General features: G+C 53.6%; 1 protein-coding gene across 5 annotated transcripts; it reads left to right on the top strand.

The window, feature by feature from the left end:
• The first annotated feature begins 465 nt into the window (after positions 1–465).
• PDYN (prodynorphin) lies at positions 466–19,676 on the top strand. 5 transcript variants are annotated; one of them, XM_057313032.1, is made up of 7 exons: positions 466–534; positions 1,473–1,590; positions 2,032–2,202; positions 5,191–5,283; positions 6,527–6,583; positions 16,073–16,220; positions 17,573–19,676. In XM_057313032.1, the coding sequence occupies exons 6-7, from the start codon at positions 16,092–16,094 to the stop codon at positions 18,218–18,220; spliced, it is 777 nt and encodes a 258-aa protein (XP_057169015.1). In that variant the 5' UTR covers positions 466–534; positions 1,473–1,590; positions 2,032–2,202; positions 5,191–5,283; positions 6,527–6,583; positions 16,073–16,091; the 3' UTR covers positions 18,221–19,676. The 5 variants fall into 5 exon arrangements, with proteins under 5 accessions (XP_057169015.1, XP_057169014.1, XP_026358951.1 ...); XM_057313031.1 differs by lacking the exon at positions 6,527–6,583 and having other exon boundaries at positions 5,161–5,283; XM_026503166.4 differs by lacking the exons at positions 466–534; positions 1,473–1,590 and having other exon boundaries at positions 1,643–2,202; positions 5,161–5,283.
• Positions 19,677–24,110: the final 4,434 nt, after the last annotated feature.

Here is a 24,110-nt window from a genome sequence, read left to right as displayed (position 1 = left end):
GGGTGATTGCAAATGGAAGGTTTTTCTCCTTTTCATTTGGGTAAAACCGTTTCCCACCATTCACCTCCTGTTTGATTGTTGGCGGAGGTCAAGGGCAGGCTCCAGGTGTGGGACATTCTCTCCAATTTCAGGTCATCAAGTCTGCTGTTGGCAGTGATCTGTGTCTCTTGGCTAGAAGAACAACTGCTTTCTCCCCATTGTTCCCTGAGAACTCTTCTCACCTAGGAAAACAGACACCTTCTTCCACCTGTCCTGCCCCTCCATTTTTAACCATTTAATGGTGTCCAGTTCAGCGGCCTTAAATTCCTTCATGACGTTGTGCACCCGCCACTGCTGTCTATTTCCAGAATGTTTTCATCACCCTAAACATAAACTCTGTGCCCTTTAAGCAATAACGTGCCCCTTGGTGATCTCTGTTCCCGTCTGCCTCTGCGAGTTTGCCTGCTCCAGCTGCTGCACGGAAGCAGTGAACCGGGGACGGGTCAGCCGAGAGCAGGTCCTGCAAGTGAGGAGCGCGGATCTTCTTTCAAGCCGGTAAAAATCACTGGGGTGTTTAAAACAGGGGTGTAGCACCATCGGAGGTACATTTTTATTTTTATTATTTTTACATTTTTAAAAAAGATTTTATTTGTCTATTAGAGAGAGAGAGCACACACAAATGGGGGCAGAGGGAGAGGGAGAAGCAGACTCTCTGTTGAGCAGGGAGCCCGATGTGGGGCTCGATCCCAGGACCCTGAGATCATGACCTGAGCTGAAGGCAGACGCTTAACGGGCTGAGCTACCCAGGCACCTCTGGAGGCACACTTTAAAAAGAACCTTTCTGTCTGCGGAGGAGCCAGTAGTAGGTAGGGGAAGGGGTGGAGGCAGGAGCCGGGGGAGAAGTGGTGGGGGCCGGCCCAGGGCGACAGAGCCATGGCCACGAAGACCTCTGATGAATCGGATGTGGGGTGAGAGAAAGAGGGGAGTCAAGCACGAGTCCTCTGGTGGATGACATCCTCCTCGACTCTCCTTGCCTCTAGGCCTTTGCCTGAGCCGTTCCCTCTGCCTGGATGTCCTCTCCTCCCCTTTGCCTGGACAACTCCTACTTGTGATCATTTCTCACTTAGTTCTCCTTTCCTCCAGGAAAACTTCCCCTCCCCCCACCTCCCCCCAACTTACGTCTGGCTGGGTTGGGAGCCCCTCTTCTGTGTTCCTACAAATTCCAGGTCTCCTCCCAGCCTCGTCCTTGTCACACTGGTGGGCACTGCCTGCCCCTCCATCGCCCCCCACCCCCCGGACCATGAGCACAAAGAGACAAAGCTGGGTGTGGCATATTCTCTCCCAGGGCCAAGCACAGAATGGCACACAGTGGCATTTTGATAGGAAAGTAGGAAAGAGGAGGAGGGGGAGAGGGGGAGACAGAGATGGAGAGATTGAGCAGGGGGACTCTTCAAGCCCAGCTTCTGACTTGCTTGTCCCTATTCCTGTGGCAGCCAGGAGCAGACTGGGCTCAGGCAGGGGCAGCACGCGGCAGCCAGAGAGCAGCCAGGGGACCGGAAGCCAGCTGGAGACAGGGACTGAATTCCACCCAAGTGCTCCGGAGTGATCCAGGTCAGCTGCTCCTATGTTCGTTCCCAGTGCAACAGGTGAAGAGAGAAAATACACAGAGCTTCGAGATGAGTCAGAAGCAGGGCGGGCGGAGAGACGCTGGGAAGCAGTAGGACCCGTGCCTGGGGCACACACCTGGGACCCAGCGGCCTGGTTTCAGGCTGTGCTCTGCCATGAACCCCCTGCACGGCTCCGTGCCAACGGCTTACCCTCTCCCAGCCTCTGTTCCCAATCTGTAAAGGGGTACGACCTGCAGCCAACTGCAGGGTTATTGGGAAAATCAGGCGTGGTACTAACTGTGAACGGTTCTCCACCGGGCCTGGCATGGGGGGAGGCCTTGAGAAATGCTGGCTCTGCTTGTCTGTCCTCTGCCAAGTTCTTCCTTGTTCCTTCCGAACAGAATGATTCAAGGGCTGGTTGCTGCAAATATTTTCTTCTCTTCAGTGTTTGCTTTTGGCCCACTTCGAGATCTGAATGAGAGCCTCGTCATGCAGGGAAGGGAGCATGACAGAGCTTTGGAATTAGTCCCGACGCCTGCGTGGAGCTAGCGTTGTCCTCCGATCTTCGGCTGACTCAGGAGGCCACAGAGGCGAGGGACCCATCAGTTGCCACACGGTGAGTAAGGACTATCAGGGCTTGAGCCCAAGCGAGCCTGAGATGCTGTGGTTCCCCATCCCATGTGCTGCTGCCCACGGGGTCGGGACGTGACCCCGAGCATCGCTGAGCCGGGGGGAGGGGTGAGCTTTACCACAGCTGCTCTAGGACTGTGGGAGAAAGCTGTTCCCGGCCTTGTCCTGCGCGTGCGCGTAAAGGACGCCGTGGAAGGAAAGGAAAAGCAGATGAGTAAACCACTTGTTCTTGCTGCTCCCGATAGGCCCCAGGGGTGAGGGATGCCAAACCCCGATGGCATAAAGCGGGATTATCTGCAGCGTCTCTGCCCTGTCTGTCCTTACTCCTCTTTATGACCAACAATGGCCGAGAGAGGCCCTACTCCTCTATTCGGGCGCCTGCTGACTCCCAGGAATGGGAGCTGTTGTGCCCCATCTCTTAGAGCCTTTGTCTATTCCCAGGTTATTACCAAGAGCTTATGGAGGTAGAGGTGGGGAGGCTGAGCAGGAGGGAAAGAATCAGGAGGCTGGAGGGATACCGGGGTTGGAGTTGGCCTTGGGGAGGAAGAAGCAGCTGCAGCCCCAGGCTCCCAGATTCCCGGGGTGGCAGTGAGCCGACTCCACCCAAGTCCTCTGAGTCCCCTAGCGGAAAGCCAGCCCGACGTGTGGCCAAGCCCTCACTGAGGCTGGACAGTGGCCATTGGACACCGGGGACAGGGGCTTCCACACTGGTATCTGAAGTCCTCGCACCTGCCTCTCAGACCCCGCGTGCTGCCCGAGAACACGAACAGGGAGGAGCAGAAAGGCAAATTCGGATCCTGAAGAGTCCTCTCTGAAAGGGAGGAGGTAGACGTCATCTCCAGGCTGGAGAGGAGTGTGCAGGAGCTGAGCTCTGGGGCCCAAGGCACTGGGCTCAACTCCTCCTCCCTCTCTGTGGGCTGGGGCGTCCATGCCACACGTCTGCTGGTTGTGACGACAGAGCGCAACATGCGGAAGTGTGTGGAACGTAGTAGGCTCCTTCCATCTTCCTCATTGTGATGAATCAGGTGCAGGGAGAGGACAGCGCCCGGAAAACGGAGAAGGCTGGTGCGTCAGAGTGGGAACTATGGGATTAATCACAAGGACAGATGGTGATGGAGCACTCATTAAGTGTTGGCTGCGTTAAGCAATGCTGCCCACACCCTCTGTTTCACCCCCCCAAGAGCCCGATGAGCTAGAGACTGTTATCCCCATTTTATAGATGAGCAAACTAAAGCCGAAGTTGGAAACTTGTCTAAGGTCTCTCCACCGGTGAGCTGGCAGAGCTGGGAAGCAAACCCATATCTCCAATATTCTGAGCTGCAGCCCTGTCCTACCTTGGACCGTGGGGGGTGGGGCGGGAGACAGTCCCAGAGAGGGCAGCCCTGAGCCCCCACCCCTCAGCACTGGCAGACTGGGGGCTTTGCACCCAGGAGGGCTGAGGGAGTGAGTGGGGGACTCTGGGGTCAGACAAGCCTGTGTCTGTTCCTAGCTAGCTTGACGACTTAACTTGCTGTTTGTCTTTGGGGATGTTTCTCAGCTCTGAAACCTCTTTTCCCTCACCTGCAAGATGGGGATAACAGTCACTACCTGGCCAGGTGGTGAGGATTCAACCTGACAGCTTTGGCCGAGCACCTGGCACAGCGTGGTGCCCAGGGAATGGGCAGCCCCTGCCAGCCTACGAAACAGTCGTGCCTCCCCCCGCAAACCGCGTGTCTGCTGTTGACTGAGAGGAGAAGCATGTTCTCTTCCAAACTCAGAGACCACCCCCCACCCATGTTCTGGAAGGTATTCGTGGCCATGAGAGTGCAGCCTTCAAGCTGCCGCTGGCACGGGCCGAGGGCTCGCAGGAGGGAGGGATGCCCCCACCCGGAGCGCAGGCAAAGGCGCATCGGAGCCCGTATTTGAGGGGGTTTCATGATATGCATTTGCGTTGCCACCAGAGGAAAGTAAACTCAGCTCCTGGCTGCCGGGGAAGGGCTGAGCTTCTGCCAGGGCTGGTTGAGCCTGGCACCAGCCCAGGCATGTACCAGAGTCGACAGTGGGTGCAGGCAAGTGTGCACACAGAAACATTCCAGCACACGCATGAGCAGCCGCACACGGAGCCCGCACGGCACACGGCACCTGGCGAGGCGCACGGCTCTGGCCCCGGCCGCCCTCCCCTTCTTGTCGCTTCCCTCTGCCTCTTCTGCTGTCTCTAGATCCCTGTAGGTTCAGAGCCTGTCCTCTTTCTTGGTTTCCTTCTCTCTCTCCCTCTGACTCTCCCTCCGTTCTCCCCCAGTCTCTCTGGGTGGCCCCATCTCTGGCACTCCGCGTCTCTCCGTTTTTCCAACTCGTTCTCGTCTGTATCACGCCCTATCTCTCTGACAGGGTCTCTTTCTCTTTCCGATTCTCTGAATCTTCTGTTTTGCTGCTTCTCTCTCTGTGCCCCCATCTGTCTCCATATCTGTCTGACTCCCTGTCTGTCTCCAGATCTGTCTGACTCTATCTCTCTCTGTGTCTCCATCTGTCTCTGTATCTCTCTGTCTGCCTGTCTCTTTCTTTCTGGGTCTCTCTTTCTCCAACTCTTTCTGTCTCTGTCCTTCCCTACCTCTCTCTCTCTCTCTCTTTTTTTCCTGTGACACTCTCCTGGAAACACATCAAAGACTGAAGTGGCCGGATTTCAAGTGACAAACGGCACTACACCCAGGATCCAGCCCCCTCCCTGCACGGCTGCCTTCCTCCTCCACATCCCCTGTCACGAAGAGAAGCCTATTGTGTGGGGCCCAGGGAGTTCGGGTTGAAGGGCCCGGGGGTCTGCTCCTCTGACTGCTCTGAGCTACTTCCCCATTGGCTCCCAGCAGCCTGTGCTCAGCAAGGGCTGAGCGACAGGGGGAGGCTCTAGTCCATAAAAGGGGGGGCGAGGCACCAGAACTGCCATTCTAAGGGGCTTTGGTGGTGCTCACAGCTGCCTCTTTGGCACCTCCTTCCGAGCCAGAGTCAGGGAGACCCCTGAGTCCTGACCCAGCCACCTGCCACCACCCTCCGACCTGCTCGGCCAGAAGCTGCCCAGGGACAAAGAAGAACACAGGTAATATCCGGAGGGGCACGGGAATCTCTCTTTTGATTATATTTGGTTTTTTTCTGGTCCTCTGGACCTGGGGGTGGTAGGAGCTCGGGCTGGGGGATTTCAGGTCTGGGTCTGATAATCTGACAGATATAGTTACAGTTATGAGGCTAGTTTACGAACGCCAGATCCGTCTGTGTGAGACGGACGGTTCTTCGGAACCCCCCTCAGTGCAGCCCCGGCTTAAACAGGTGGGTTCTTCTCCCCCAAGAGGACCACCCCTTGGTGTTAGCTCCAGGGTCTTCTCCCCCAGCCGTCGGCACACATGTTTACCACGTGAGGACGGGATGCCCTGGGTGGAAGAGGTGAGTTGAGCCACTCAGGGTGGTTTTAAAGGTCAGTGATTCTCACCGGACTTAGAGAACAAGGTCTGGGGGACGTTAATGAGATTCGGGGCTCTGGCATTTACCAGGTATCATGTACATCAATGTACAACCAAGTTCACCCTTTTCATTCTTTTTTGGATCGCGTTTAATTGCTGACAGGGTGCTGGCTTGAGTGGTTTCCTTTGACATAATTTACACAGAAATGAAGTTTGGGGCTATTTTGTTGGGAGGGAATAGGGAAAGAGAGTGACAGCATGCCAGGAGACTCAGGCTTAGCAGGCTTTTTCTTGTCAATTTTACTTTGAAAGGACTTGTTGCTTTCATGTAAATTATAGCCAAGTTGGGCAGGGAAGAAGAAGCTCAGATGGGAAAGCCATTTGCTCACTGGTAAAGATATCCTCGTTCAAAGAAAGTATTATAGAATCCCAAAGTTTGACTCTAGCAAAAAAGCTGATGAGCTTCAGAGAAAAGAAAAGAAGGGGAAAAAGAAAAAAGCCTGGTGACGACACGAAGGTTGAATAGTAAATTCTGTGACCTCGTACTTTTTCCCGGGTATCTTTTATCTAGAATCTCTTCAAGCTTTACAAACATTCCTTAATTAAGCCTCCAACCTTCCCAGGGGAAACAAGCTCTTCAGGTTATTGGATCTGATTTCAATTCCCTTCCCACAGACTGAAAGTCTTCATTACCATCTTTCTTCCAAGGGTTGGTAAAATATACAAGTCTTTCTAATTTGACAGGCGTTCCAGTCAAGATCCATGGCAAATGTTTCAGAATGTCAACCCCCGGCCTCCCCCTCCCACCACCACATCTCCCTCTCTTTTCCCCTTTCTTCCTCCCCTCAGTCCCACTCTACCTTGCCTTTTGTTCTATTTTTGCAGGCCATTTATCTCCAGGCTTTGAGATCTGCGTGGGGGAGCTGTTGCAGCAGCCCAAGGGTGAGCTGCGCTGCCTGGGGGAGGTTTGCGTTTGCTGACGGGATCTCAAGCCCACTGCTTTGCCCCAGAAGAGGTAGAGGTGTGATGGGTGGCAGGCGAATCTTGTGTCTCTGCTGGCAGCTGGGAGTGGGATGTCGCCTTGCTTCCTGAGGAACCCAGGTTGTTTTAGCAGAGCAGGCAAAGGGACTGGCTTGGGGGCTCTTTGAGAAATTTGCGGTCACCATAAAGCAAATGGAAAGGGGTTAGGGTCTTGAGATAACTCCTGGGAGCCAGGAATGGTCCATATATTGTCTCAATGTGTGTCTCACCATACCCAGATCTGGGTTCAAATCCCAGGTCTCACCACTCGTTTGCTGTGTGATTTGGGGACAGTAGGCGAGTGTTCATTTCCTTACCCACACAGTATGGATGATAGTATTCACCTCCGAAGGATATGGTGAGACTCCCATGGGATACTGTAATATGCCTGGCATTCAGTAGGTACTCAATAAATGCTCGAGTGACTGCTCAAGTTCTCACTGTCCAAGGTGGCAGAGTTGGACCTCTTCCCCCTCAGTCTGGTGTAAGACCTTTCATCACGCCACACCATCGAGCCGCGCCCTGTGTCCGGGAAATACGTCTAGTATTTCAGTTTGCAGGGCTGGCCCTCCCCTCCCCTCCCAATCCCATCCTCTCCGCACCAACAGAAGACCATTTCTTCATCTGTTGCCTCGGGATCATGAAGTCTCTTCCAGACCGATCCTCCCTAGCCCCCCCCATTGCCTACCTCCGATCCTCCCTAGCCCCCCCATTGCCTACGTCCGATCCTCCCTAGCCCCCCCATTGCCTACCTCCGATCCTCCCTAGCCCCCCCCCCCCTTGCCCACCTCCTCGGGCCATTCTTGCACAATTGTTGTATTTATTAGATGTCTTCCATCATTCTGAGCGGGATCAATAGTTGGTGGTTTGATTTCAACGCGTGTCTGAGAAAGTGCAGTCAGCTAGCTGATTTCTCTCACCGTTTTCGCTCATTTCAGCCCATAAATGTTGGTTAATCTCACTGCGTCTGACAAAGGGCTAAAACGATTTCACTGAGACAGGGCTGGCCATTGTGGCGGGCAGTAAATATTTCTGGAGACACTCAGCCCAGGATCGGGCCCTGGAGATGGAGAGGGGTCCTGGGTCCTTTGATGTTGGGCCTCATTAATCCCTGCCCCCCAGATCCAGATTGATGCTCCTGGCAGGAGGGTAAATGGCCCAGATCCACGAGGCAAGCCATGGGCTTGGGAGGCTTCTCTCTGGGGCCATCGAGCTGTCCCCCTGGTCGAAGTGGGAGGCTCCAGGCTCGTTCACCATATTTGTCCACCGTCATTTGGCTCTTTGACCTATTATTGGACAGTTCGGTTTAAGCTGAGAAGAGTTTAGTGAGCAGTTATTATGTGGCCGGCTCGCTGGTCCACTGGCGGGTGGAGGAATTGGTGTTTGTGATGACACAGGAGGTCCACTTCCCGCCCTGCCTTCCCGGTCTGGTTCTGTTTCCTCCCCTCCTCCTTCCCACCCCCCTCCACCCCTGCTCTACTCCTCCTGTACCTTCCGCCTCTCGTCCCGTCACCTCTCCCGCTCTGTTCTCCGTCATCTCTCTGCTTCTCTGGTGTCTTTATCTCTTTGTACGCAAGAGTCTCACTCTTTTTGGTGCGTGCGCCTCTCTCTGTCTCTGTCTCCCTGTCTGTCTCTGTCTCTCTTGCTGCATCTCTACCCCCATCTCTCTCTGCCCATCCTCCTTTGCCTTTCTCCCCATCCTTTAATTGTATCAAGTAACAAAGGACGGGGGTTTCATGTGACTCCTGCTTTTAAAAATCATTCTTTTAAAAACAAAATTAATAACCCCCCGTCCCATGACCACAGAGTACAGGGCCCTGTTTCACTCTGGTCCTTGAACAGCAAATGGCCCAGGAGCGAGGGTTGGCCCTCGGCGTGGGCCCCCATCCCACGTTCTGTGCTTTGATTCTTGCCGGACTACACGGTGGGTTCACTTTTCATCTGAGATCCGAGACCCGGGTCCCCCTTTCTCCCCAGGGGATAATCATTCTTTGTTAATGACCCTAAAGGCCTCACAGGAACACTGCCCTCCACTTTTCCGGGTCGCCCTTTGCCAGCCCCTGGAGACCCACAAGGGTGAACTTTACATGTTCTCGGGTGGGGTAGAACTCCAGAAACGGTCTCGTCTTCAGGAAGGTGAGGGTTCCGTGGGAGGGTCCGCTGGACATTTCACGTGACCCCACACCTCAGGGATGCTTTGTGGCTGGAGCTGCAGACTGACTTTCAAGCTGCTTCTGCTATGTCCTTGCCTGTCGGCCTCGACCTGGTGACCTTGCCTGTCTGGGACTCTCTTTCCCCATCTGGGAAATGGGGCTCATCGTGCCAGCTTCCTGGAGTCTGCTGGGGGCGAACATGCAATAAGGGAGGTGAAAGCGAGTTTGGCCCCGTAGCTATGCCTTAAGCAGCGACACTACGGACTCAGAGAACCCCAGCTCGGCTGTGCAAGCCCTGGGGACCCTGGGGCGCTCGGTCCCTTGGTCCTCACCCTTCCTACCTGAGCCTATAACAGTGGCACCTGCCACGGGAGGCCATGGGAGGCCATGGGCCTGGCCTGGAGCAACAGCGTAGCGCCCCTCGGCCGCCCTGAAGTGGGTTGTTGGAGGGTCATTGAAACGCCATCTCCTCAGTGCGAGTCACCGCCTGGGTGTGGGAGGCCCCGGCTCTGTCTCCACTTCCCTCCTGACTCATGATGTGACCTTAAACAAGTGACTTCATTCCTACCTTTTCCCATTTCCTCTTCTATCAAATAGGGATAATCATATGCGATAAAGTGCTGGGAGAGATAATTGCGATGTTAAATCAAGCCATTATTATTCCATGCTGGCTTTTTAATGCTTGCTGCTCCTCTGAGCCCTCTGACTACAATATAGAAATATCACCGAGAGGAGAGGAGAGGGCAGGCAGGCAGTCCCTTCCCTCTCAAGGAACGCTGGGGCCTGGGTAGGAGAGGGGACTGCTGCGTGCCGGCCCTGTCGCTGGGGCAGCCCTGGCACAGGGCAGGGGGTGACGCAGCCCCTTTCAGACGAGAAGTGAAAAGCCGAGGCTTGGGGAGGGGCGCGATTCCCCTCTGTTTTTTCCCAAAGAAGTCAGCTTCAAAACGATGAAAATGATCAGAATTAGAAAAATGGTGATAAGATTAATGAAAGCAGGGGGTCGGCACCCTTGGGCTGTGAAAGACCAGCTCGTCTCTATTTTGGGATGTCTGGGCTTCCAGTCCCTGTCTCAACACTCTGAGCAGATGGGCTGGGGGTTGGACACGTCCTCGGGGTTCTCCAGAGAAACGGAAACAATAGGGTGTGTTCATAGAGAGAACGAGATGGAGTCAAAGGAATTGGATCACGTGATCATGGAGGCTGGAGGGTCCAAAATTTCCTTGCCTGGTGGGGGAGAATCACCCCTCCTCCCCACCAGCCCCTGCTTCCCTCTCTGTGCTGTCACAAAGCCCACGAGCTAGTGGCTGAGAAATCCTTCAGAGACCTGTGAGTAAAGAGGGATTTTCTTTGGGAGGGCTGTGGGGAGGCCCCCTGGCCCACTCAGTCTGTGGAGGGGGCCCCTCCTTCCCCGGGGGCCGTGCTCGCTCTCCACTGGGGTCTGCGCACTGACGCTGGCCCTCCGCCCCCCAAGTGGGCTTGTTTCCACCTCTCACCCCGTGAGCATCCAAGTGCCGGTTCTTCTCAGCTCTTTCTGGATTGGAGTTGACAAGCAGGCAGGGCCATCTCTGATGTACAGCTTCAAGCAAATCCCCTGAGCAAAGGTGAAAGGACCCATCTGGCATGGCCCAGTAATTTGTTTATCCTAGAATAGGGAGGAAATAGAATTGCTTGGGAAAACTCTCAGGGCTGATGTGTCTTTATTAGAGTCACTTTTAACCCAGGGAGATCTGGTCAGAAGCCCAACTCCCATTTACAAGCTTCTCCTCCCCCAGCCTCAGTCTTCTCTGTGCAGAGGGTATAAAGACACTCGCCCCCAGGTTGTGGTGAGGATTAGAATCGTGTGTGTAAAGTGGGAATGCACTGAGTAGGCTGGCATCTAGCAGGCTCTTGAGCTGTGGTGGCTGTATTGGACTGATGTGACCAAGCATATGGAGCACACAGCCCCACCTGGCACACGGTAGGCCCTCCAAATGTGGCTGTTCATTCATTCAACAACTTGTTCTTTGGAGTTTCAACTGTGTTTCAGGCCTTTGTTATCACTCCTTTGTGCCTTCTTCTTTTCGCATCTCCTTAGCCTAAGAGTTGAACGGAGCCTTCATTCGCCTCTATTTAAAGCACCTACTATGTGCCAGGTACTCAGCCAGGCGCTCTGTGCATGATCTCTTACTTAATTCCTACACCCACCCCCTGACGTGTAATTATTAGCCCCACTATGTGGTCAAGGAAACGGAGACTCAACAAAGTTAAGTCATTTTCCCAGACTGGGGCTAAGGGGTGGGTCGGGATTTGAATCTGCGTAAGTAAGCATTTGGTGATCCTGCTTCTGGGTCAGGAAGGAACTGGAGTTGCCCCTCTCCTTTCTGACCCATGCTGCTTCTCCAAGTTGTTGGAGGAGGCAATGCAGGGGCCGCAGTGTCAACTGTCCATCAGATGCTCAGCAGCAGACATGAGGGAAACCACTGGGTGGGGACAGTGCTGACCAGGCTGTGCGCATCCCTTGGGCGACTGTGGCCACATTGCAAGACGGGCCCAACATCTCCAGAACTTCTGATTTTTAAAGATAAGTTGGAAATTAAGATTTTGCAATGTAAAAATGTCCCAATTTTAAAAAAATGGTGGCAACAGAATTAAAAAAAAATCCCTGTGCAAGTCAAAACACCTAGTGCCTGTTTGCTGAGTTTGTCCTGCAGGCAGCTGGTTTGTAGCCTCTGGATGTTTGTCTTGTGCAGGGAGAGAGCGGCGGGCTGGGGAGGAGGAAGCCAGAGGCCTCAGCCCTACTTGACCCTGCCTGACCCGCATCACCACCCTGACCCTCTCTGGGCAGCCCTCTGCTCGCTCCCCATGCCATGAACATCCCTCCCCAGTTCTTCCTGAGAAACCCACTGAGACCCAGGAAGCCAGGGCTATGACAGTGGGGCGTGGGGGTGTGTGTGGGGGGCGGTGAGAGGGGCTTTGCTGGAAGACAGGGACTCGACCTTTCCCAGGGTCGAGGAACCACAGCTCTGAGCACGCCTTGAGCAAGTCAGGGAAAAAAATCAAAGCCTCAGAATAAGCCCCTAATATTCAGCATGTGCCCTGGTTCCTTCTTCTGCCTTTCCCCACCCCCCCTCATTCCTTTGTCAGCTCCCTTCCCCTTCCTGTCTGCCCTCTTCTCTTACTTCCTCTTCCCTCCCCTCCCCTGGCTCCCTGGTTTCCATAACAGTCGCTGAATTTCCTTTAGCAGTGTTGGTTTTAGACAATTGCAGACCCCGTGAGGTTTCTCTGGGGGCACGGAGCTGTGATCCAGAAAAATTCAAACTAGGCTTCCCAGATGTCCAGGGGTAGCCTGTGGATTCACTCAACAAACGTGGGTGGAGCTCTCTTTCGCACTGGAGCCCCGTGTGCTGCGCTGGGCACACCATTCACTCATCTGTTCATTCATCAGTCCTCAGACGGCCTTAGTCTTCCCATAGCATTAGAGCGAAATGCAGACTCCTCACCTTGGCCTACAGGAGCCCACACTACCTGGCCACAGCTCAGGTCTCTGCTTTTCTACCCCAGTCTCCTGCCTCATGCCCCCTTGTCCACCCTGGCCTCCTTGTCATCCTCACACACACCACACACCTTAGTGACTTTCACTTGCAGAGATGAAGTCTTCCCCCCACACCCCCACCCCGCTGCCACCCCGACAGGGCAATCAGAAAACAAGAGGCAGTTATGTGATAGAGCCAGCATAGGTGACTGTGGGAGCTCAGAGGAGGGGCCTAATCCAGGGAGACTTCCTGGAGGAAGCAACTGAGGCTGAGTTTTGAAGAACAAATCAGAGTTAGCCAGGTCAGAGGGAACTGGGAGTGGATGGGTGGGGTGAGAAAGGTGTAGGCAGAGGGAGCCCCTTGGATGAAGTTTGGAAGATGGGGCACATGGGATATTCATTTTGGAATTGCAGGTGGTGTGGTCAGGCCCACATCAGACAGAGCTCACAGCCAGTCTGGGTGCTGTGCATTTGCTGGGATCCCTTAGACAGTTAACATAAGCTCTGTGCTTCCATTTCCCCACCTATAGAATGGAAAGGATATTAGTCCCAGTTTGATGGGGTTGTTAGGACGCAGCTGGGTTAAGACGCAGGTGGGTCTCAGCACGGCCCGGCACGCAGTGGGCACTAGTCAGCGTCAGCTCCGCTTCGTGGGAAAGCCCATGAGCAACTGGCTAAGGGGCAGGCTTCCCCTCAAGGGCAGTGGTGAGCCGGGAGGCAGGGCAGGGGTGCAGGCAGACTGGCAAGATTGGAGGCTGAGTGGGGCCCTGGAGGGAGAAGCTGGAGGCTGGCGGTGGGAGTAGGGGGTGGACTGGGGGAGCCTGGCCGGTACCCTGTGGTTAAGAAGGCGAGCTCGAGCCACATCCCCGGGATGCAAATCCCAGCTTTGCCGCTTTCTCTAGAATCTTGGCAGGTGTCTTAACTCAGTTTCCCCATCTGTAAAGTGGGCATGACAATAGTACCCACCCCAGAGAGTCGCGATGAGTGGAAAGGAGTTCATTCATGAGAATCGCTCAGAATGTCACGAGTACTTAACAACCATCTGATCAGCTAGGATTATTATTAAATATAAAGTTAGTGGATGAAAGGAAAGGCTGCTGATGCTATTTTTGCCTGGGACAAAAAGGATCTCAAATCAGGTCTCCTACCTTGGCAGCCGGGCTGCGTGGGAAGCCTCCGGCCGGGAGTTGTTTGGCGTGGGCTCGTCTTCCCCTGCAGGTAAATCACTGCTCATCTCCTAAGGGGCCAGCCCCGCCATCACCATCGCTGATAAAGGAGAAAACACGAGCCGCCTGCTTTGTATCTGCACGTAAGAGGCACAGCTAACTCTCCTGGACCTCAAAGCCCCACTCAGAGGCTGGTAGAGCATGAGAGAATGTCCAGGGCGGACAAGAGAGGGGGGATGCACCCACGTCCACTTTCCTGGGTTTTCTTCTCTGAGCCTCCCTGCGTCAGGGAGCAGAGCTTGCCCCACCTCAAGAGAGGCCCAGGTTCCCTCCTTCAATCGCTGTGTGACCTCAGGAGATCTGCCAAGCCTCTCTGAGCACCAGTTTTCTCATCTGTAAAGTGGGGATGATGATAGCCACCTCCCACAGTTGGTGGGCGGATTGAGAACAACGTACAAGTCAAAGGCCCCAGGCATTGGGTCCTCTGGGTTTCACGGAGGGTTCAGCTGTTAATGAATCAAAGTTGCTCTGGAAATTGTGGTCATTAAGGGCACAAGTGTCGGGAGTCAAGCAGAACAGCTTTGCGCCCCAGCCTCACCGCTCGCTGTAGGGCTTGGGCGATTCACTGAGCCAGAAGTGTCCACCTCACTGGGGAGGAGTAGATGGGATGATGGGCCTAGGGGCTCGGTTCAAGGCCTGGAGCACAGCAGGGCTCTGTAAATGCTGGCTGGGATCTTAGTAGGCATACTGGGGTGGGCGGCGGGGGGGGGGGGTACCTACTGTGTGCTCCGAGGGGGAGACCCTCCTCTGGGCTACAGTGTGGGGCTCTGGGACCATGGGGAGGTATCCTCTAAATCCCCTGACCAAACAGGGGAGTTTGCAGCAAAGGCAGGCACGGGAGACTTGGAGGAGGGAAGGAGGACAGGGTCCAGGAGGGAGCGTGTGACAGGCGTCCGGCTGCAAAGACCAGGCTGGGAAGAGCCTGGAGCCTCCCGCCTGGAGTGGGGTGTCTCAGGGGAGCTCCCCATTTCCAGTTGGGAGAACGGTACTGTGTTCCCTTTTGAGCGGCATTGAGTCTTGATATTTGGTTTATAAGGAGTGAATTAGGAGAGGAAGAGCTTGTAACAGACTATTTGTGAAGCAAGAACTCCTGCCTGCACGTGCTGTGGGCGGGTCAGGGACACAGCCGTGACCATAACAGGTAGCGTCTGTGCCCTGGAGGAGCTAACACTCCAGTGGGGGGACCATGCTCACCAGAACAACAGCAAACAGACCCTGAAGCCATAGGATCCTACGAGATGGTGAGCGCCCTAGTGCCAACAAAGCAGGGTGACGGGAGAGGGACCAGGAAGTGTCGTTAAATACAGGGGGCAGCGGAAGCCTCCCTGGTGATTTGACATTGACTTGATCTAATTATAAGAAGGAGCAAGCCATGTGAAGCTCTGGGTTGAGAGTCCTGCGGGGGGAGGGGGAGGGTGGAAAGTGCAAAGATCCTGGGGTAGGAGCAAGCTTGGCAGCTTTGAGGAGCACAGAGAGAGACGAAACAAGACACAGCTCCTGCCTTCATGGAGCTAAAGCCTGAAGACTCAGCTCATTACCAAATAGTGGGTATTTTGATGGAGGAGGCACAAGTTTCAGGGTAAAAACAAAGGAGGAGTGTCCTATCCAGCCTCGGAGATCAGGGAAAGCTGCCTGGAGGAAGTGGTATCTAATGTAGGGCCTAAATTAGCAGGTAACAGAAGAGGAGAGGAAGGGTTTTCCAGCAGAGGGTACAGCATATGCAAAGGCCCAGAGATGGGACAGGGCCTGTTACATTTATTAAGGGAATTGCAAGTAGCTGGATATGGTTGGGACCAAGTGTTAGGGTGTAGGGATGAGACGGAGGGTGTTGCTGTCATTTAGAAAAAGGGCCAGGCCTGACCCAGCCTAACAGATCCGACCGCAGAATTGCCATGCTGAGCAGGGCATTTTAGGGGAGGTGGGAGGGATCCAAGAAGGAACTGGAGGCAGGGAGGCCAGCTCGGAGAAGGTGGAATGATGGCCATGGAAAGTAGAATGCTGGGGTGAGAAAGGCAAATTCCAGAGAACTTACAAGGTGGGAAGGACTGGCCTGCAGACAAGCTGAGGAGTGGGGGCCAAAGGCAGGTGATGAGGTCTCAGAGAATCCGAGAGAGCAGATACCAAGTGTCTTCGGCCTTGGGGAGATGGGCAAAGTGGGTTTTGACAGCTGACAGACCCAGTCCTGGCTTGTCCACTGCCTAGCTGTGCTCGCAATCACTCTCTCTCTTTGAGCCTCGACTTCCCCATCTGTCTGATGAAAATGGCATAGCCCGCCTCCGGGGCTGTTGTACAGATGACTGTGAATACGGGGGAAAGCTGCTGGCATGTCGCAGGTGCTCAGCACATTAATTCCCTTCCTTGACCCCTGGCCTTGGGCACCCACTGCGTCTCCTGGGGCCTCTATTTTCCTGACTGTGAAATGGGAATGAGAATATTGGCCTGGCAGTGTCGTCCGCAGGGCTTGGCGAGATGGCTCAGGACACTGACACAGATTCATTCTCTTCTCTTTCTCCCTCCCCAGCAGGAAGAGCGGAGACGGCATGGCGTGGCAGGGGCTCATGCTGGCTGCCTGCCTCCTTGTGCTCCCCGCAGCCACGGCGGACTGCCTATCCCAGTGCTCCTTGTGTGCTGTGAAGACCCAGGATGGGCCCAAGCCCATCAACCCTCTGGTAGGCTTCAGGAGGCCCAGGCCCTGGGCTTCTATGCAGAAGGGGCCATCTGTGCGTGGAGTTTGGGCACCTGGGTGTCTGTCCAGTAGACTCGTCCTCCCTGTGCCAGGCACATCCTGCCCTGGGCTCAGCCTGGGCAGCCGGGGCTGCAGTTTCCCACCTCCCTCCCCACCTCAGACCTCACCACCACTGGCTCACTCCTGTCTGGGATGGACACTCAGGTTTCCAAGGAGCCTGACACCTGGCAACAAGGAGGGTCATCAAGGAGGCCGCGCTGGCTTTGGGGGTGGGCAGCCTTATGGTAACTTTCCAGGGCCTCGTCCCACCAGGCTGCTGGGCGCCTCCCAGTCTAGCCACTTCCATGGAAGGAACTCTTTCCACCACTACTAAATGCCAGGATTTGGTTGACAGGATCCGAGCCTTGACCCTTCTCCTGGGTCTTAGCGTCTCTTGGCCTGGCCTTGCTGGCTTTGCTTTGAATCAAACTCCCCCACGTGTCTCTCCCTTGACAGCAGACAGGTGAGAGTGAAGGTCCCAAGAGTGTGGCAGACAGAGTGCAGGCTTTGGTTCTGCCGCTTTCTCCCTCCGAAACCCTGGAACCTCTCCCTCTTCAGTTTCCACATCTGCAAAATGGGCGTGATTGTATGAGATAACAACGCGAAGTACTGAACACGTGGTTCTAGGGGCTCTTCATCGAGAGGCACGCGGCGTGGGGGCTGCTCCCCGCACACGATCACAGGGGCGCACAGTGATTAGGCACGAGGGCTGTGGCATGAGCCTGCCCAGGTCCAAGTTCCAGAGCTGTCCAGTGTTGTCACTGTCCTCCTCATGACCACCATCATGATCATGTTCTAGTTCCCCCAGCACTCCTATGAAGGAGATACTTTTGTCCCCCGAGTTTGATGAGCCCTCAGACCCCTCACATGTGTTCTCTCCACCATCCTGCATGGCTTCCATGTCTCTCTATAACGTGGCACGAACATCCTTCACACCCGGAAGGGGAGAACCAAGTACTCCGTCTGGAGTCAGGAGCTGCGGAGGACAAGTGAGCGCACAGAGCGCTCTGGGGAGATCTTACCTGGGAGGTTGGCATTGCCTTCCATGGCCACGTTTCCCCGGGAAAGCCGTTCCACCTCTCCACGTCACTTTCCGCGTCTTGCACGCAGGCGCCCAGTCCCCTATCTTCATGCACCCCTGGGAGCATCAATGTGGGAAGCCTGGGGTTTGGTCACAGCAGCGACTTTTGATTTTCTGCCATTGGACAAGGGACTCTCTGGGGCGGGGGAGTGCATGGGGCTTGGCAGTTTGACGGGGGTGACGTTACCACTCTGGTCTTTTTTGGGGTTTTACAGATTTGTTCCCTGGAATGCCAGTCTGCTCTGCTGCCGGCTGAGGAGTGGGAGAGATGCCAAGGCCTTCTGTCTTTTTTCACCCCCTTCACCTTTGGGCTCAACGGCAAAGAAGACTTGGAGACCAAGGCCGCTTTGGAGGAGCCCTATAGGGAGCTGGCCAAGCGCTCTGGGCCCTTCCCAAAGGAGCTCGAGAAAACCAGATTTCTCCTCAGCACCCCAGCAGAGGAGAATGCCCTGAGCAGGAGCCTGGTGGAGAAGCTCAGGGGTCTCTCTGGCAGGTTGGGGGAGGGAGAGGAGTCTGAACTGTTGGGGGACACACAGCTGAACGATGATGCCATGGAGGCCGGGGCATTGGATTCCAATGAGGAGGACGGCAAAGAGCAGGTCAAACGCTACGGGGGCTTCTTGCGCAAATACCCCAAGAGAAGCTCCGAGGTGGCTGGGGAGGGGGCTGGGGCTGGGGCTGGGGATGGGGTGGGCCACGAGGACCTGTACAAACGCTATGGGGGCTTCCTGAGGCGCATCCGTCCCAAGCTCAAATGGGACAACCAGAAACGCTATGGAGGTTTTCTCCGACGCCAGTTCAAGGTGGTAACTCGGTCTCAGGAAGACCCCAATGCCTACTCCGGAGAGCTTCTTGATGGGTAAACCCCTCCCCATCATGGAGTTGAGTCAGGAGCTCCCCCTGACACCCTTCCGGATTGGAGTGCCCTCGTTCATCCTACCTTATACCCCCTGTCCCCATGCTCAGTTCAGCCTTGTCGGCAAAACATCCAAACCCGGCCTGCGCCTTTTCTGCCTGGGGTGCAGTGTTTGTCTGGGGTCAGCGAGGAGGAAGGATGGACGTTCCCCTCTTCAGGAGGCTCAGTGCTTGGTTCCGACTCTAGAACATTGAAACTGCTGCCAACAGCAGCTTTCGCTATTAACCCCTAATCCCCCCCCATTAATGTGATTCTCCAGTTCCAAGAATCCAGACTGACTTGTTCTTTGTCCTTGTAGATAAATAGCAAAACAAGATAAAGAAACAAATAGAAATCTTAACACTTTATCCCAAACCTTAAAGGACCTTCTTGTGCTCACCACTTCGGAGACCATGCTTTAGGTAAAACGCTCAAACAGTAAATTTTATTGGAGCAGAAAGCCCTGCACTAGAGAGTTCAGTCCTCCAGGGGGCATGTGTTCAGTTGTGTTCTCTGTGTTCTCATCATTTAGAAACACACCTCTAGAGGACCCGAGTTCCTGGACTCTAGTTCATGTTGGTACCTTGGATAGCACCCAACTCATCAGGAGACGAAGGGCGTGAAAACGCCTTCCAAAATGGTGATGAGAGCAGTTCTCCCTCTGAATACTGAAATGATCAGAGAGGGAGCAAGACAAACCAATTTGCTCTGTGCAGCAAACTCAAAATGTGGACCAGTTCCCTCAGCCCTCATTAAACTAATTAAACAGATCGGCATCCCACTCCTACCCCAGGATGAACTGCAGCTGAGTCAAGTCGATGAGGTTAAGCACAACCATGTTCTTGAGCAGCTGAATTGGCCGCCAAGAGTCTTAGCCATCTGGCCAAACATATGCATTGGGCATTGGGTAAGGGAATCCAGAAGCAACAGCTAGAAAGACAGACAGTCCTTCTTCGACCCCTGTGATGATTCTTTCCTCTTGATTTCTCAGAATAAAACCAGAAAGAGGCATGAAGTGATTAAGTGCTTGAGGCCAAATGAATTCCCTTGATTCAAATAACCCAGAATCGGAGGCAGAGACTTCCCAATGCCTTGGTTTCAATCAAAGTCTTCTCTCTCTCTGTTGCTCTTGCTCACGCACCCCTAGGCACTATGGTTTGGTTTGTGGGTCCAGGAGGGTGGGCTGGATAAGAGAGGAAAGGGTCTTGAGTTCAGTTAATTTGCCTACAATGCTGCTGAGCATACCTCTTCCTGCGCAACTCCCAGGTCCCTCATGATGTTCTGACATGTATGGATTGTTGTAGGGTTACGTCATGTGCTTTTAAAAAAATCCCACTTATGCAATTAACCCAGAATTTGCTTATTCCTTAACAGGCCTGTGTTATTTCCTACTCCAGTGCAATAAATAAAAGAAAGATGGTGATGACTCGGGGTGTGTATGTGTGCGCCTCAGTCCCCAGAGCATGGAAAGACCATTTGCCAAAAAGAGTGCTGGGGAATGAAAAATACACACACACACACACACACACACACACACACACTCATGCCAGAGCACTAAGTGTAGGGTAACAGAAAGAGCACAAACTTGAGAAAGCTATCACCCTAAATTTGAGATCTGTGTGATGTTGGGTGAGTTATTTGACCTCTCTGACCCTTAGTTTCTTCTTCTGTAAAAGAAAGACCCTCCCCCTGACTCCCAGGGACTATCTCCCATGGTGGATTACTAAGGCAAGAAGGACAAATGTTCCTAGACAAAGGTGAAGAACTCTCTAGAGGGTGGGTGGCATAATGTCTTTCACTACAGTGACATGCTTTATTAAATGGCAACAAGGAGATGTCTTTACATAGGGCTGGTGTGTAAGAGTCTCAGTGGCTCCAGACCTCACGGGTCCCATTTGGCCACCGGCTTTCTGAGTGACTTCATAGAAAACACAGGGCCAGCTAGGTCAGTCTCTGATGGTCAGGACTAAACCACATGGGCAGCCAGGGATCGATTCAACACAACTCAAAGTAGTTGGACTAGGAGTGGAAGAGGGGATTCTTTTTAGGACAATTGGAACATGGTTCCCAGTAGGAGAAAGAATAAATGCCAGCCCACCAAATTATAGATGTTCACGCCCCTCCCCCCGGTGAGTGAAAGTAGCTGGTGGGAACTGGGGCAAACTGGAGAGTGTATGTCATGGGGAATATGGGCACAGAGTAGGCAGATTTGATCTTTAAGAGACCACAGAAATCTGACTTTGCATTTTTTTCCATGTAAGTAAGTAGTTTTTTAAAAGAAGTATTGAGTAGGATAAACCGTAACATCATTGATGAGACACATCACTTTCTTACCGCTATTTTGTGACTTCTTTCTAAATCTTGGTTGTTTTTTTTTAATAAGAGACACTTCTTGTTTTGGTTTTTACATTTTCCCCATATGCCATGGATTCCAGAATGCTATTACTCTAGACTCCCTTTTCTGGACCCATTTCACTTGGTCAACGAGGCATGGCCATGTGCGGTGGAAAGAACCTGCCTAGGGCTCACGGAGACCGGGGTGCAAATCCCACTTTCCTGGGTGGCTCTGGGCAGGCCACTGCAGTTCACCGAGCCTCACTTGTTGGCTCTGTTTTGAGATTTATTTATTTATTTGAGAGACAGAGAGCGAGAACGTGTGTGTGTGTGTGTGTGTGAGAGAGAGAGAGAGAGAGAGTGCGCATGAGTGGGGGAGGGGCAGAGGAAGGAAAGAGGGGAAGCAGACTCCCCCCTGGAGCACAGAGGGAAATCATGACCTGGGTGGAAACCAAGAGTCAGACGCTTAACGGACTGAGCCACGCAGGCGCCCCTGAGCCTCAGTTTTCAATCTGTCAACTGGGGAGGAAAACCCTGACTTTGCTCGAGGGAGGCCAGGGTTTGGTCACGGGAACTCTCCCGTGCATCTGGCAGAACGAGGAGTATGACACGAGGTGCTGCCCCATCCCGAAGGGTGGTGTCTCTGATGACGGTATTCCAGATGTCTTTCCACACCTGTTGAAAGAACAAAATTCTCCTGATGGTAAGAGAAGGATGAAATTTAAAAAAAAAGAATTGTTTTCTGTGGCTCTGTAACATACGTGCTGTCGAGTGTCCTTAATCTGAAGTGTGCAGCTCAATGGGCTCTTACCCATATATACACCCCTGTGACCACCACTCCCATCAGAATATAAAACATTGCCAGCCCCCCAGAGGGGTGATCACTTTTTTGGGAGCTGTTTGAGGGACGGAAAGCAAGCCAGAAGGAAGGATTGGAACAAAAATATCGCAGACCCTGCGGAGTCCTGATTCTTTGTCCATGTCACCAAGGCCACAGTGCAGCAATCACAGAGCAGCCCTTGGTTAAGGGATGCCAACATCCCGGTAACCTTAGAAGAGCGTGTTACTAATAAGCACGCCGTTTCCACGACAACGCCTTACACCCTCGGCAGCGAGGGAAGTCTTGTTATAATGATCATGACAATCGTAATGATCTCTCTGATTTGGATCACCCCTCCCCCACCCCCAGCTCCAAGCCCTTCACACAAACAGGCCCAGCGATGGTGCTTGTCTATTAATTAAGGGCCCCCAAGTGAAGACAACAAAAATCCCCGCGACAGTGCTGGGAACAATGGTTGCCTAATAGATGTCATTTCGGCATTCTTGATTCATGTGCTGGGTCCATGTGGACTCCCATTGTAGCTGTGGAGGTTTATAACAAAGATTTATAATTATTCTTCTGATATGTAAATTTGCACGTAAGTTGGACTCCCACCCTATTTGTCTTGTCTCTGTCTAACTTAAGCCAAGCCCCATTATTCTTTGTCCCCAGGACTCCCCTCATTCTTCATCGCTTTTGAAGTGAAGTTTGCCATCGGAAAATGCCCACCTAGCTCGTTCTTAAACTCCCTGTTACATCAGCATGGCTCCTAAAGGGCCTGCCCTGCTGTCTGTGAAATTTGGGAGTGCTTTCCTGTCCCCGGGAAGATCCATGCGGGGTTTGGACTTGGAGAAGGAGCACTGGACTGAGAGTCTGGGGACCTAGGCACCTGAGTGCGGCCAGGCTCTGCTAACTGGTCATGGGAGTGGGCTTTGAGTTCTCCAGGACACGGTTTTCTCTTTTGTGACACGAAAAATGTAAAATGGATAATATCGTAAGGGCTTTCGTCCTTTCCAGAGCTGACACATTACACTTGTTCTGTGTCAAGCATCGAGTCAGTAAACGGTGAACAAAGCAAATGACCCTCAGTTTCCTTGTCTGACAATGGGGGTGATGATTTCTGCCCTGGCAGGTAGTGGGGGTCACATAAGAAGACACAGGGACAGTGGTTGGCCCAAATTTGGGTGATCGGTGCTAGTACTCTCCCAACCCGAATTCATCTGATCACTTGATGAACGTTTATTGAGCCACTGTTGTATACCCTGCATTGGCATAGGGGCAGGGATCAAGTAGAGTCCCTACTTCATGGGGCTCAGTTTCTAGGGAGAGGAGACCCATCACCTACAGATTAACCGATGGGTCATGAGTGCCGTGAAGAAATTAGAGGGTACGAGATGCGAGTGTGCACAGACGGGAGGAGTTACTCAGGGAGTCCCAGAGGCCTCTCTGGTTGGGGGGCACAGTTGGCCAGAGTTGTGTAGGAGGTGGGGAGAGGGAAGCCTTGAGTGTATCTGAGTAGGGTCTGGGGAGAGCATTCCAGGCAGGGATCAGCAGGTGCAAAGGCCGAGAGGAGGGTGCATCGTGTAAAGAGGAGCAAGAAAGCCAAGGGGAGGAGCGAGGGCAGAGGGTAGGAGGCGGGCTGCAGAAGCAGACAGGACAGGTCACAGAGGGCCCCCAGGACTAGGCACCGCCCGGGGTACACCATTACCCGTGGAATCGCTAACGCCTCTTTTACCCTCAAAGTGCCTGTTTTGGGTAATAGAACATCTCGTTGCCCAACTTAGGGGCATGGGAAAGACCTTGACTTTTGCTGGGAGTGAGATGCGAGCATTGCAGGGTCTTAAGCACAGGAGAGACATTATCCGACATAAAAATTCAGAAGGATCAGGCCAGCTGCAGAGCTGCAGGGAGCATGGGGGTCATTCTGTGGTCCTGTGAGCGAACAGTACCCTCCGAAGTGAACATGAGAGATGCAGGAATGATGCAGAAACTTTTCTCTCTTGGGATCGAGGCCCCAGGCACTATATTCTCTTCTTAACAGGCAGCGAAGGGCACCAGGGCCACGGCAGGCAGAGGCGAGCTCTCAGGACTCTGCCCACAGTGCTGGTGGATGGCACTTAAGAAACCAGACGGCAGAAGACAGCTGGCAGCGAACTCCTCCTGCCGTGTCCCAACTCAGCTTTGAAAAATGCTGCCTTGCTGGTTTGAGCTTTGAGCTTTGGGGGAGGAAAGTCCCTGAATTGGGACTTGCTTTACATAAAAGATGCATCATTAGAAAGTGTATAAATCAAGTTTTTACAAATCAGATTGCATTTTAATGCCCTGGAGAATGTTGCTGTTCAATTTCCTTATTGATTTTGCAGATTACGACAGCGTCTCTTGCCCATTTAGAGACTTTGACAAAGTCAGAAAAGTATCAAGAAGGCTCCTGGGAAATGAACCAAGAGTCGGGTTTCAGGTATCAGACGTTTGCTGAGCCTTCATCCCGGGCCCAGCCACGCACAGTGAGGGGCAAAACCAGCGTGACCTTTGCCCGGAAGGAGTTTCCAGTTCAGCAGAGAAGACCTGATGGGGCAAATAACTGTGAGGAGCACACGAGAAGTTGCTCAGGGGAGGAGGGTGTTACAAAGGGAGCTCAGATGCAGAGAACAGGGGCCTGGCCCGATGGCAGTGCCCAGAGGGCTACATGAAGCCGTGCTCGGCC

The sequence above is a fragment of the Ursus arctos genome, unplaced genomic scaffold, assembly GCF_023065955.2.
Source record: "Ursus arctos isolate Adak ecotype North America unplaced genomic scaffold, UrsArc2.0 scaffold_16, whole genome shotgun sequence".
Classification (NCBI taxonomy): Eukaryota; Metazoa; Chordata; class Mammalia; order Carnivora; family Ursidae; genus Ursus; species Ursus arctos.
The sequence above is the reverse complement of the archived record's forward strand: the minus strand, read 5'-3'. Positions and strand labels throughout refer to the sequence as shown.

Coding starts and splice junctions, on each gene's coding strand:
- PDYN (XM_057313032.1), top strand. CDS start 16,092: ATGGCGTGGCAGGGGCTCATGCTGGCTGCCTGCCTCCTTGTGCTCCCC. Junction 16,221..17,572: donor CCAAGCCCATCAACCCTCTG/GTAGGCTTCAGG, acceptor GGGGTTTTACAG/ATTTGTTCCCTGGAATGCCA.